A 15,116-nucleotide genomic window follows, 5' to 3' on the forward strand; every position below is an offset into this window, starting at 1 on the left:
ACAAAATCTCTCACAACAGGATACAAACAACACAATACAAATATACTAGAGCTTGGAGGACACTTCATAGTGTATAGTGCCATTGATGTTCAAATAGATGTCACAGCAAACAATACCAATTGAAACTGAATTCAGAAGTAGTTTTAACAAACAGTTGAACATATTTATAATTAAGTCAAAAATACAGCAAAAATAGTCCTTATATGCAGAGGTGATTTAAAAAAAAAATTTTTGGACAATGCAAATCATCTCATCCATTACTTACCCAAAATGAGAAATTACACAGACTGTGAAAACCGGGAACTTAGCTCGATTCTATAGCCAAATTCTTTCCAATTCTGCTCACATGCTACACATACGAATTTTTCAGAAGAGGCTTCTTCCAAAAATTTTTGAAATATGAATGTATACATAAATTCTTATTTTTATCTCAACAAATTTTCAGTTAAACGTCCAAAAAAAGGTAAGGCATTTCTCAGTGGTTTTATTTATTTATTTTTATTCTTTTCTCTATCCCATTATTCATCTAGCTAAATTATTCATATTAGCTGATAGCTAAAATGCTTTGTAACATGAAAAGCAATTCATGCATAAAAACATTTAGAATAATGATGTGCCGGCAGTGGATCACCAAGGGTGATCTACATTCATTCAAAATTATGTGTGTGTGTGGGAGGGGGGTGCCAAAATGGATACTTGATCTGGACAACAAACTCAGTTTTTGCTTCTAGTTGCTGCCCTGGAGAAAAATGTATTTTTCATATTTCTGATAAAAGAAATAGCATAACGTATCAAATTGAATATTCAAATACTGAAATTACAACTTTTGGTTTTATTATTCAGGTGGGGCTGGTGCCTGGGTGCTGGACCACATTTATCAAATTAATCAAAATATAATTCACCTTCACGCTCGACAGCCTGCTCAAAGCCTTGCAGCCTATTTTTGGCTGACTTATTTGCAGTCATAACTATCCAGATTTAAATTTTCATATGCTGTTCCAAGAAAGAATCTAAATGAAAATAATTAGCGAGAACATTTTGTATGAGTTTAAAGATTCACATTTTTAAGCATTTGGCTTGTAACAAAAAGAAATATGACTTTTCAATGATTCTGACCAGGGCTGAAACTAGAGCCTTTGTCAGCCAGGGCAAGCATGCATTTTGGTGCCCCTGTGTAATGTAGAAGGAATAGAGTTCCTTCATGAATTCAAAGCCCCTTCTGTCCCAGTGCCTGCTGCACCAGACTCGCCTGCTCTGCCCCTGATTCAGACAATCTGAAATATTGTAAATTATTTAAAAATATAATTTTTGATCATCATGCATAATGTTTGATCCAACCTATCAATGCAATACTGGAATGACAAAAAAATGAGTGTAATAAAGTGAGTATTTTCTAAACATTTTTTTTCTCTTCGACATTTTAATTTTCTACTCCATCAAACACACTGCATGAACAATTTTAACCAAATATCGCTAAGGCCAATCAAATGTTCACTACAACTGCCAAAGTATTCTTGTTCACAACTCAATAAGTTTGTAAGTTGTAGAGTGAACAATATCAATTTTTTTGCGAGGGCTGTAAAAATCCCAAGCCCAGGTCTGACCATACAGTATGTTCAAACATTGTAATCTGGCCCTGAGAACCTTGGAATAGGTATTTTGGTGTTACCTATTTTTTAATAATTATGAAAAAATGCAACCCCAAAAGGAAAAAAAATATGATGGCTCATCAAAAAAGCTTTAATACAGATAGTCATCAGACATAATTAAGAACCAAAAAACAGGACAGTATCTTTACAGCAGGATGCATGGTCAAGCTACACTGCTCAAAACAATTAGGGGAGCACATGGTTTTAACAAAATTATGCAAAGATGTATACTGATAAGTAACATAAAATGAATCATCCATAATTTAAAGCCTAGCAGGAAACGGAAGAAGAAAACTTCATATGCAAATCAATGTTCATGACGTCAAAAACCAGAAAAAGGAGATAAGGGCAGAAATCGGGATGTTGCAGAAACGTCTGTTTTACTGCCGTAACTGTGAAATTCGATTGCGCAGTATTTTTTTTTCAGACAAGGTAACTTGAGGATGTCTCAACAACGTGATTTACCGGAATCCATGGCATGACATGTTATAGGCGGACTGGAATCCGGGCAAACACAACGTAGTGTCGCGTACGCTGTTGGAGTCGCCAGAAGTGTTGTTGCAAGGCTGTGGAATCGATTCCAAGAAACAGGAAATGTTAGACATCGACCAGGGCAAGGTCGGCCACACAGCACTACAGCAACTGATGATGGGTATATACGGTTAACAGCCCGTCGAAACAGAACAGAGAATGCTACGCAGCTGCAAAGACGGTTGTTCTTGGCAACAGGACGAAGGGTGTCCAGCCAAACAGTACGTAATCGGCTTCATGAGGGAGGGCTCTATTCACGTAGGCCAATGGTCTGCATTCCATTGACCCCACGCCACCGTGCGGCCTGAAGAAGATGGGCTGATGAACATCGAGATTGGGAGCAACATGATTGGCCAAGTGCTGTTCACAGATGAGTCCCGATTCAGTCTGGAGTGTGACACCCGACGTGTTCTGGTATGGAGGGACATGGACACTCGAAATAACCCCGCATTCGTTCGTGAAAGGTCACAATAAAGACGAGCTGGTTGGATGGTATGGGGTGGAATCAGCATAGGCGGACGTACAGACCTGCATATCATTCGGAATGGCACTTTGATGGCCCGAAGGTATGCAGACGAGATACTGCGACCTCATGTCATCCCTTACGCTGGAGCCATTGGAGATTCCTTTGTTTTCCAGGATGATAATGCCCGACCGCATAGAGCTCGTCTGGTGGAGAACATGCTTGACGCTGAAACAATACAGCGTATGGAATGGCCAGCGTGCTCTCCTGACCTGAATCCAATCGAGCATGTTTGTGACATGCTCGGACGATGCATTGCTGCGCGACCAAGGCCGCCTGTTACTGTCCGAGACTTGCAGATTGCACTTCTTGAGGAGGGGAACAGTATTCCCCAAAGTCTGATCGATAACCTCATCGCATCCATGGCAAACAGGTGTGCAGCAGTCTTAGCTGTTCGAGGAGACCACACGCCCTATTAAAACTCATGCATCATGTCTAAACGGTACTTTTTTTAATCGTTTACATGTAACCAAATTGTTGCCCTAAATCATCTTTTCATGTTTTTTCCATATTTTCAAAGAATTAAAGCTTAATTCCAAATTTTTTTACGTCTTTTTTCTGTATTGCGCATTGATACGCGTGTACTATCCATTGTATGCCAATACGTGGCTGTCTCGCATGGTTTTCTTCACTTTTTTGCTTGCTCCCCTAATTGTTTTGAGCAGTGTATATGTTGGTTAAATGCTGTGCGTGGCTTTAGATGGTTAAAAATCAGGTTCTTAAGCAAAGCACTTTCCGCCTCCCACCAGAGTTCTCTATTGGGGTGGTACATGAGACTTTGCACCTGGATGGCAGGTGAACTTGAGCCACCCCTACTTATATGCAAACTTTGTTACACTCGTACTAGCTTGATAGGCATAGATAAGAAACACGAAATTCGTGAAAATGGGATGACTGTTATATGTAAAAATTCTCTCTCTCATAATATCCACGTTTGTTATAAATTAGACTATATTCATTTCATTATTCAGTGGAACGTTTTTCATTTAAATGAATTTAAGTAACACATAATTAATCAGACTATAAATACAATAACCAAACAGACAACCTTAGTAAAGTCAGATTTTTGAAACTTCGGAGCTTCAGCTAGAGGATGAATATGTAAAACAGAATCATCACCCTTTAACATATCTCTGAGTCTTTCCAGCATAGACACTAGTCTTTGATGCCTGAAATAATAAAGAAATTTTTTATCATTCACACATACCCCTATATATTTAATGATAAAGAGTGTTTGATGAAAATATTTTCATTATACACTGCTGGCCACCCAAATTGCAACACCAAGAAAGACAAGAGATATCGCAACAATATTTATTTTGTAGATAACATGTTGACCAAGCATCAAATGATTAAATTTATAGACTTCTGTGAAGTGTGGTTCCTGCCAAAATCAGTAGCCAGAGTAGCCGCCATTGTTGGAGATCACCGCTGCCACACGCCTCGGCATTGATTCAAAGAGACTTTGGATGTGTTCTTGGGGTACAGCAGACCAAGCAGCTTCCACGCGTTGTCAAAGTTGATCTGGTGTGGCAGCTGGGGATGTAATCTGGGTCAATCGTTCAGCAACCATGGACCACATGTTTTCTATCGGTGAAAGATCCGGAGAGCGAGCTGGCCAGGGAAGCAATTCAATCTGGCGATTGACGAAGAACCTTTGGACAATGCGTGCCACGTGTGGTGGCGCATTATCCTGTTGAAATATGGCTGTGGGCAAGCCCTGAAGGTAAGGAAGGACAACTGGCTCCAACACCTCGGAGATGTAGCGCTGGCTTTTTAAAGTACCGGCAATGCGTACTAGAGGAGTGCGAGAGTGATATCCAATACCGCCCCATACCATAATACCCGGTGCAGGACCAGTGTGGCGGTGCATAACGCAGCTGTTCAGCATCCTCTCTCCACGGTGTCTCCAGACTCGAATCCGACCATCGTGGTGTTGCAGACAGAAGCGTGACTCATCAGTAAAGACAATTTCATTCCATTGTGCCGTCCACATCCTTCTTTCATCGCACCATTGGCGGCGGAGACATCTGTGGTTCTGCGTCAAGGGTAGACGAAGCAATGGACGTCTTGCGGACAGACCACTCTGCTGTAAACGGCGTCGAATGGTACGCGCAGACACTGGATGATGCGGTACAGACTGAATGTGCTGTGCTATGGTTGGTGATGTGGCTGAGCGATCCGTCACTGCCATACGCACAATACGCCTGTCATCACGTGAAGTGGTACACTGAGGTGGATGCGGTCGAACACGTCGGTCCGTCGTAGCCTCCTGCATCCAACGATCACATATCCGCATTACAGTTGTTTGGTTTCGTCCAACACGACTACCGATTTCCCTGAAAGATAATCCACAATCTCGGTAGGCCACTATCCTTCCTCTGTCGAACCCGGATACTTGATCAAAAGATGATCGCTGTTTTCTACGAGGCATAATTGATCGTTTTTTTTGAAAAAACCACAAGAAAAACACTATTGCGTACTTCAAATCGTCGAAATCTCCAAGCCTTAAATAGCGCTTTGAAGTGGCGCCACAGGCGCGCGTGAAGTGCGTCTGCGCTGAAATTCTAATCATTTGCATATCTCACCTCCGCTAATGCATGTTGTAAATTTCATATTATTTGCATGCTTCCTTCAGGGTGTTGCATTTACGGTGGCCAGCAGTGTAGATCAATCACAGGGGAACAGAATAACAATATTATGTTCTAATAAAAGGCTAGTACAGATACAAAATCACCTTATACAAGCTTTGAACATTGAATGGGTACACTTATATTGATGTTATCACAGGATCTGATCAGGATTAAATTTTTACCATGCATGTACACATAAAAAAATATCATAGATAAAAAAAATCTATAAGATAAGAAATCTATAAGACTGACATGTCATCTAATGATAAAATTTAACATCAAAGTAAATATTTTACTGCAATATTGTTTATATTATTCAAGACAATTCACGTAAGACTTCATTATTTTTAAAGCTGATAATTCATTTCATACATTAATACACATATAACTACTGACAAAGGAACTTGGCAAGTTTAAATTCGTTTTACATTTGCTGCTCAATTTTACAAACAGGCACAGTTTTCGTGGACTAATCCTCTGCCACTGAGCAATATATCATTTGTTTTACAATCGTCCCCATGTACAATTTTTTAATTCTGCAAATTATATCAAGTTCACGTCAGTTCGAGTTCATGAAAACGAGCATTGACTGTGATGAAAAAGTTTATGCATTGAAAAGACTTATGCGAATATAAACATTCAGCTTTGTAGTGCAGGTTTTCTCAACGACGGCTCATGTGGTTTTCCCAAGGGTGGCTAAAGCTTGCCTGCCACCTGAGTGCAAAGCCTCATGTGCTGCCCTTAAAGACGACCTTGGGAGGACTGACAGGGGTTTAACCTAGTTTCACGCGGTGATGAATTTGACTTTTTAGTGCAAAGCCACACAGCATTGTTTACTGAACAAAATGTTTGTGACCATGTCATGCTTTTAAAGAAGCTGTTCCACATTTAAGTCCCAGATTATTTTAGTGTTTTTAATTATGCTAGAAAACTTGATCCGGATTAAAGCTCTTATCGATGAGCCATCATTACCATGTCCCCTCCCCACCACAACCTGTGACATGGCCTCCAGCAAATGCGGATCCAGGGTGATGCGTTGGGGGGGGGGCGATTTTTTACAGTGAAGGCGTGGATCGGTGAGGACCAACCTAGTGCCCACAGGTGCCAAATGTACTTAAAATATAAAAATATTAAAAAAAATTAATAAAGAATTAGAATTATTGAAAAATAAATTAATTAAATATTAAAATTAAGATTAAATTTAATTTTTAATAAAAATTAAAATTAATTAAAAATTGAATGAAGGTAGTTAAAAATTAAAACTAAAAAATTACAATTTATACAAAAATTATATTTTTTCAATAAGCAACACACTTATTTAAAAAATTATTTTGCAACAACTTATGTTGCAACTAATGAATTAGCTGTTTTTGACAATAAATTTGAACATATGTGCCACCTACCTTCGTAAAAAATACTGTACGCAAAACAAAAGTTTGAGGAACAGACTGAATAGTGTGTTCCTCAATTTATAAACATTGTAAGAAATTCTGATGCACATTACCAGATAAGAAAAAATTATATTAACACAGTATCAAGTGCAATTGTACAAATAAATGAGAACTTTGCAGATGAAAAAAGAGCAGAATATCAAAAAAGCATATAAAAAAATTATAATTTTAAAATGTTCCTAGAATCGTCCTTACTACTTCCTTCTCCTTTGCTTGATAAAAATTAGAGGTCACAGTTAATCCGACAAAACAAAAATAAAATCTTACATATACAAATTCTTCCGCATGTATTCAATAAATGCTTTTTTTCCAGCTTTTCAAGTCAAAGTATGTAGATACTTTCCGTATAAATTTAATTTTTTGATCCCTGCAAAAGTATTAAACGTTTTCCTTTGCAAGATTTTGATAACAATTAGGCGAAATAATATAAGGATCTCGGTCAATCAGAGGAAATGAGTTCTGAGCTAACTCAGATACCAGAAACCTCGTTCAATAGAGACGATTCTTGAATATTTGAAGAAAAAAATATTTATCCAAAGCCCTGATTATGGTCCCCACATCCTAGAGTGGACCCCTAGGCTGAAGCTTCTGGTGGGCACCCAGACCAGACTTTTTACGCATGGACGGAGGTACGGGGGGGGGATTGCCCCCCCCCCCAGCGTCAAAGGTCGAGTCGACTAATCTAATGCATATATGAATTGACATCATCATCATCATCGTGCCCCCCAGCAATACTGACATGCCCCCCCCCAGACTTCCAAGTCTATCTGCGCCTATGTTTTCATGTGCCCCTTTATAGTGAATTTGTAATGTGAAAAAACAAAAAATGATGAGAATCATTCTGGGTCCTGTCAATCCCACCCATGTATGGGCTATGGCCTTGATGCGCAAAAAACAAAGCAGTTATATAATAAACATGTACTACGCACACACAATGACATAAAGGATGAAAACTTTAATTTGAAACCACCTTAGCACGAGTTTCAAAGAATTACTAATAAGGAAATATAAAATCTTGGAAAAATACACAAAATCCTGAATGATAAATATTGCTAAATCGAGTAGGAAGTAAAGACAAAATATGAAAACGTTTTTTAAATAATAAAATTTAAAATTTAAAAATTATACTACCTCTGGCAGAAAGTGTTCGTTCACCCACTAAAACACTAGCAATGCTATGTTTGAAACGCAAAAAAATGAAATGAAATTTTTTTTTTTTAGTGAAATTTTAGTTAAAATTAATTATTCTGAATTTGGAATAAATGACAAAAATCATAAATATCATAAATTCATTATAATTTGACCATGATAATCAATTTATAAACTTGTAACACCTGAGAAAAAAAAAGTTTAATCAATTCAGTTTTGAGGAAAAAGGTGATTGATCACTGTTTCAAACAAATGTGTTGACTCAAATTATGCAAATTAAATATGCACGAATGAGCCCAATTCTTCACTGATTGCATTAGCGCGTGCAGGCAAAACATTTTGCCCCAGGTAAAATAAAAAAATTAGAAGAAACGTTTCTTATATATGAGAGCCGAAACCATTGTTTAAGTCCAGTCAATTTTCCAATTCAAAGGGAAGCAAAGTAGAGGGCTGATCCAGCCCGGGGACTGAGATAATTCTTTTTTTTTTTTTTGCAATATAAATTCACTATAAGTTTGGCCTGCGCCCGCCAAAGATCTCAGCTTAGGGGGCCCTACTGCAAGATGTGAAGCCACTAGACCAGTGTTTCTCAACCTTTGGAATCCAGCGGCAAGGTTGATTTCTTTTTCTTGATTGGAAGGCCTGGGCATACACAAGATTAATGGGAAACAAATGGGTAAAAATGAAGCACTAAACCACTCACGACCCAGTTTGGCAGATGCCAGGGCCCGGAAGTTGAGGAACACTACACTATATCAACCAAGGGCCCTTTCGAAGGACGCAGATTTCACATATTCCTTTTCCTATTCACATTTTTCGAACTCCAATATTAGATGCTTGTTATTTGCTCTATCATCATGCATGTTATGACTGAATTACATTTGTACTGTTTCTAGGTCTGTTGCTCTCTGTAGCGAGACTTTTTAAAGGGGAGATTGGCTCGCTAACAGTCAATCTACAAGAACAAAACATCCAATAGTTTCACCATATTCCATCGTGCTTGTCTGTCATCCTGATCCTCTATTTAGACAGTTTGGATTACGCTGTCCACTTAGCGACCACCTAGTTGGTGCAAACTATTTTCCTGAAAAATAAGTCAGTCAGTCATGGAGAGGGTGATGGAATTGTTGGTGTTGATTTCATATCGTTTACTTATGTATCCTTAAAGATGTTGATGTACACGCCTTCATAGAAATCCAGAAGATATTTGGATTTTGCTCTCCGTACAGCTCTGCCCACTGAGAAATTGAAAATATGATTCTCATTCCAATGAGAAGCAATGCTGGATCAGTCCACTTCCTGGTTATTAAACATATCTTTGATGTCCATTGAATCTTTGTTAGGTAGATCTTCTGGTTTGACCAACGTATCCTTTTGGACAGTCACTGTAGGCAGAGGTGTCGACATGAAGAAAACATTTTGTGGGGGCCGAATGTTGCTGGTTGTCCTGTATATACAGGACTCAAGAATGTACACAATGAATGAATGAACGCCAGAACTTTGCCACTGGACTTATCCCGTTGCCGAGATCTCTTCCAGCCCAGCTTCATGGCAGAGTCTGGAACATTTTATTTTGTGTCAAAAAAAACATACAAAATTTAAACAACATATTTTCCCCGGACAATTGGGTACTGTCACGATCAACGAATTTTGTGGTGATTACAGACAAGATGGGATTGGGAGTTGGAGAAAAGTTTTGGGGTTTAGTTAAGACGAATGAATGTACACATATGATGGAGATATGTTTTAAAAGCAATTGAGCCCCCCCCCCCATGCCATCTCATCTGTTATCTTACACTTGCCATATTATATACAAAGGATACAAAATTAAAAAGAAATTATAATCTTATTGTGAAATAAAAAAAATAAAAAAATATATAATCCATTGGAGCGAGTCACCTCGCTTAACACCTTATTGGTGAGCAAATGGGTTTCATAACTTGCGGACTAGAAGCCAGCATCAGTTTTATTGGGTTGAGTTCACTCGCTCCAGTGGATTTAATGAAAATGTACAAAATAGAAGTATTGTGGGGGAATATATACAATTAGGGATCACCCGTGCCATCTTGCTTAGCACCTTATTCGGTGAGCAACATGAATATGACTATATGATTTACGCACGTGTGTTGTGGACATGAAATGCATGAAGAACTTGAATAGAGGAAAGAGAAATACACATTTATATACATATATAACTGCCAGGTCGAGTTGTCTCGTGCTAACTCTATTTTGGTGAGCAATGTGGGCTTGGTTTAAATGGGGGATTGTCTGGAGAGAGCCTTAGCTAAGTATCAGCTTCAGGCTTGGTGTTTTGGTTGGCTCGCTCGGTCTGGTTATATTCATATTTAAAAAAAATTAATATATATAAAATATAAACTAAATGTAATGGTTATTATGAAACCATTCGTGTCGTCCCACCTAGCATCCTAGCTATAATAGCGAAATGAAGGACACTTGTTGTTATCACATTTACATCATCGTAACAGGAATGTCATAAAAATTCTTGTTTGGGTCCCATTAGTATATGCTATATCTTGTACATATAACGGTTAGTAGTGGCAGTCATGTGGATATGGTTTTTGTTGTTTTTATCCATTTCTGTTTTTCTCCCCCTATTTTTGTAACATTTAAAACATTATTTTATAAATCTGATGGATAGATTTTTTGTTTTTCGTTGGCGTGTATATATCTGACAAGGCTTGTAATCCTTGCTGCTGTGTTTTTGATTATTTGAGTGAACCATTGTTTTCGGAATATTTGTACATGTGTAGATGTTTCGTAAATTTGCACTCGGTAGCATAGTAAACAGCAGTACCTACCATACCGCAGGCACATTTGTCTGTTCTGCGGCACTTCCGTTTGTGTAGATATATAGGGAATGGGCCGTGTCCTGTTATGAAGATAGTCACCTCCCTATTCCAGTTTAGTGTGTTGTATGTGACTTGAGGGACAATTTCGTGCACTTTCCTAGTTGTTGTGTGTTCCTTGGTCCCAAAGCACAGGAGACATTGCATTTTTTTTCTAGAAATTATTGAGGGGGCTCAAACAGCTTCAGCCCCTGGTTCTGGTGCCTATAATTGCATGGAATATAATAAATTCCTCATTCTCTGTTAAGTGGAAGAGGGTCCCTTGGAGGTCTTAACTTGAAGTTTTTTGCTGGAATATCCATAACAGAAAACTCAAAATGTTGTAACAACAGTTTAATTTTGTGTGTTAAATTTGGATCAAATAGAAAAACAGCAATGTCCCTGGGCATATCTTTGGGCCAGTTATTGAGGGAAGTAGCAGAGTTTACTTTGTGAAATTTGTGAATGATGTTATTTATTAGATTGATGTTAAAACAATGGGCTATAGCAATGGCACAAATGAAATCTAGTTCTTTCTTCAAAACACTTGCCTTTTTATGGGAAAATAGATAAACTTTGCTGAAGTATATTAAGAAATAACCAATGAATAATCAGTGCCATCTTAATGCATGGGCTGACCCGGGCAAGGCCCAGGGGCCTCAGGAGAAGATAAGCCTCACAAAAATGAGACCCAGTTGAAATTTTCTAGAATTTACAAGGTAAGGTCTCAGAAAAACCACTTGGCCCGGGGACCCATGACGTTCTTAAGACAACCCTGGCCGCTGTGGGACCCAGGTCATTTGGAAAATCAGTCCTTTTTGAGTGAAAGTGGGTATCTCTCAAAAAAGTTATCTTGAAAAAAAGTATGCCCCTTCCCCTATAATTCACTAGTATCTCTATGAACATTTTCCAGCATGACCCAGGTCCTTGATCACCTGCTTATATCTCTTCATTGAGACAGAGCGGTGGGCCATATTTTGGGTAGGAGAAGGAAGCATCTGTGAATCAAATATCATCCATTTCTAAATTCATTTCTAATTTCATTCATATTCTACCCAAAGGCTCAATTACTTTCATTGTCTACTAGTAGGAAAAGCTTGCAAAGAAGCCCATTAACACTGAGAATTTAACATATAGAATTTAGCACATGTAGCAAATCCCAAACAAATATACAGTTAATCCTGCTTATAACGTTCCCATTTCGAACGTTTTTCCTCTGTGAATAAGGCAAATATACAAAAAATTCCTAATGAAGACAACACCCAACTGTTCCAAAGCACAAATGTATAAGGTTCCAAAGATGACTTAGAACAATTGTTGCTCATTATGAATGACAGACCCTCACATTCAGTTCACATCCGAATTTGAAACAAACTTTCTTTCTTGGATGTGTTAGTAATTGAACAGAAATCACATTTCCAAACCTCTGTATATCGTAAGCCTTTCTTGGTCTCACTACCACCTCATTTTATATCTTGTCCATCCCATGCAACACAAACTCTCAGCATTTCATACTTATGTAGTAGCGAGAATAGTCAACATGTGTTTAAATCAGAACACATTAGACTGAGAACTTGAAACCATAAAAGCAATTGCCAAACACAGAAGGTTCAACATTAAGATTGAAGGAAATAAGTAGAAAATTCACAAAACCAGCATAAGGAACCACTTCAGTAAACATTACAGAGAGGCCACTGAAAGAAAGTGTAGTTATATCCTACGATCCAATAATCTCAGTAAAGATCAAACTGATTCTCAAATAGTTTAACCTAACCACCATCAATGCTCCAACTGAAAACTTAGGTTTCAAGCCTGTAAAGATACTTTACCACTGACTAAACAATAGGGCATTTATTACATTCCATATGGTGATTGCCCTGTTGGTGATATAGGACAGACAAGAAAATCCATAAAAACAAGATTATGAGCACACTCACTGTGTTAAGAGCAGGGTTTTTGACATCAAACAGGTTTTTGACATGACAATCGTCAAAAACTGGTTTAAACTGTCACAAACCTAAATGAATGTTTTGGATAATATTTTGAACACATGAGATAATTACACATTATCTCTGATAACATGAGATACTTAATTTCTTGTAAATAATGTTTCATTTTTAAACACTAATTTGTTACAATAATTAAAATAAAATATTAATTATAATTTGCAATTTTTAATTTCTTGACAAAGTTGAAAAAATTTTACGTCTAGAATCATCTTGAATTGAAAAATATCTAATTGTTCCGTACGTTTTCCATCAGCTTTTATACTATGCTCTATTCAAGTTGTATATTTTACATGAAAAAGAATACACAGATATTGTCCAAAATAATTCTGTAAAGAGTAGATCAGTCAATATTTTACAATCATATAAAATATTCATTCTTTGTATAGCACAGTGACTTTTACACATTAACTGCAATCAATGTGTATATTTTCAATGGGAATTTTTATATTGAAAAGCAATATTTAAGGTTTTTGACAGTTTTTCGCAGAGGGTTTTTGACGTGACAGTTAAAATTACATCAAAAACTGCCATGTGTCAAAAACCTGCTAACCCTGGTTAATAATCAAGAATGTGAAAAACATTGCTGCTCACTACTGGCAAGAGGGCCATAGATTTAATATTCAGGAAGCAAGAGTTTTTCACAAAGTGAAGTCCACAGCTGATTTAGATTTTTTATGAAGGCACTTATATTCAGGCGGCCAATGACAATAAATCAGCACTACCGATTGCAATGCCATAGCTTAAATTCATTATGAGCAACAATTCAAGAAAATCTGAATAGACCAATTGGGTAGCTCCCTTTCGCAAGCCTGACATGCAGGCTAGTTAGGGTGCTGCATTAGTTTTACAGCTTCATCCTGACCATGATGTTTGAAGTGAACAGACATATTTTTCCGCTGAGCAACCTAGAGTCAAGATTTATTATCCAACCCAAGTGGAATCATTGGCTGGTTAGATAAATTTCCTCTGACGACGAAAACCACTGTGTGTCAAAATGAATTAGGAAATTTATATTTTTCATATATTTGCCTTATTCGTTGATGATTTTTCAACCATTGACTCTTGACAGATGTTGACGGCTCTTCTCACATATAAGCAAAAAACTGATAATTGAGGAGAATGGCGCAATTTGGCATGGGGGAGGGGGTAACAAAACAGATGATGGCTGAAATTTAAAAGAACGCGCTGTGTTTTGTAACCATATATGACCATATTTACTTGAGAAAAATATGGGAAATTGTTTTTCAAAGTACGGCAAAATACAGGACAATGACAATTACCACCAAAACTAATGCCGAAAGTAAGCAAAGTTGCCAACTTGTGTTAAAATCACAGAAAAGTCGCCAATCACAGGAAATGAAGCGACACTTCAAATTGCTGTGAATTAAAAAAAAGACAAATATGTGAGATGAATATTCTTATTGATAGTGCTGTAGTGTAATTTCTGAGTTGGGAAGATATTTTTAATCTTTTATTGGAAGAATAAAAATTCAAGTTGTCTTCACTGAATATATACTTGAAAAACTGGAACATGTTTACAAAAAAGTCGGGACAGCCAGAAAAACAAAATCAGAGTGGCTCCAGAAATACAGGATGTATTGTCACCCTAACTATGAGTGATGTTTAAAGAAGGAATGATACTTTTAGTTCATCCAATATCTATATAAACATTTTCATTAAAAAGTTAACAATGAGCTGAATTTGGAAAAAATTTACATTTTATTCTCAAAAAATACAAGAATAACTATTTACCTTGAATGAATTCCTAGAACATGTATCATTTTTATCATTTCTTCTACACTTTCACTATCTATACTTTCAGAATCATTGAGCATAATTTCAATTCGTTGACAAGCTAGATTATCACAGTAGCGTGCAATTGCAATATGATGATGAGGTAGAAATTTCTTGATTAAAATGGTTAAAAGATTCCCAGACTGACTACTGTGGATTGTTTCCAAACAGTGCAGAGCACGTTTTACAAAAGCAGGCTGAAAATTAGAAATGAAATTCAAATCATATTCTGAACAAAACATTCATATTCAATCATTTTCATGCATAGGAATAAAGAGCTTTTTGTGATAGGTACAAAAATTCACATGAATGATTCCACAAATCAATACTATTTTTTTTAAGTTGCAAACTGAAATTCTAATCATTGCAGATGGATAGAAGCACTTATTACCAATTTACTAAAGTATCTAGAAAAGATTAAAACAAGATTAACATGAAAAAAGCTCAGATAGTCATATGGTAACGAGATTACAGCATTTCTTCCAGAATTAGAATTGCAATAATAAAGTTATTGAAATCCCATCCCATGTC

At 37.1% G+C, this 15,116-nt stretch overlaps 1 protein-coding gene across 1 annotated transcript in view; it reads right to left on the reverse strand.

Moving 5' to 3' along the window:
• htt (huntingtin) overlaps nt 1-15,116 on the reverse strand; it is a 441,906-nt gene that overhangs the window by 161,291 nt on the left and 265,499 nt on the right. The window contains exons 36-37 of the mRNA XM_089233919.1: nt 14,544-14,782; nt 3,752-3,872 (exon numbers count right to left, since the gene is read on the reverse strand). Of these exons, the coding sequence (XP_089090045.1) occupies nt 3,752-3,872; nt 14,544-14,782 (360 nt within the window). The remainder of the gene's footprint in view (nt 1-3,751; nt 3,873-14,543; nt 14,783-15,116) is intronic.

This window comes from Pholcus phalangioides, unplaced genomic scaffold (assembly GCF_987345545.1).
Source record: "Pholcus phalangioides strain wild (caught in Gottingen) unplaced genomic scaffold, Ppha-v1.0 ptg000007l_1, whole genome shotgun sequence".
Classification (NCBI taxonomy): Eukaryota; Metazoa; Arthropoda; class Arachnida; order Araneae; family Pholcidae; genus Pholcus; species Pholcus phalangioides.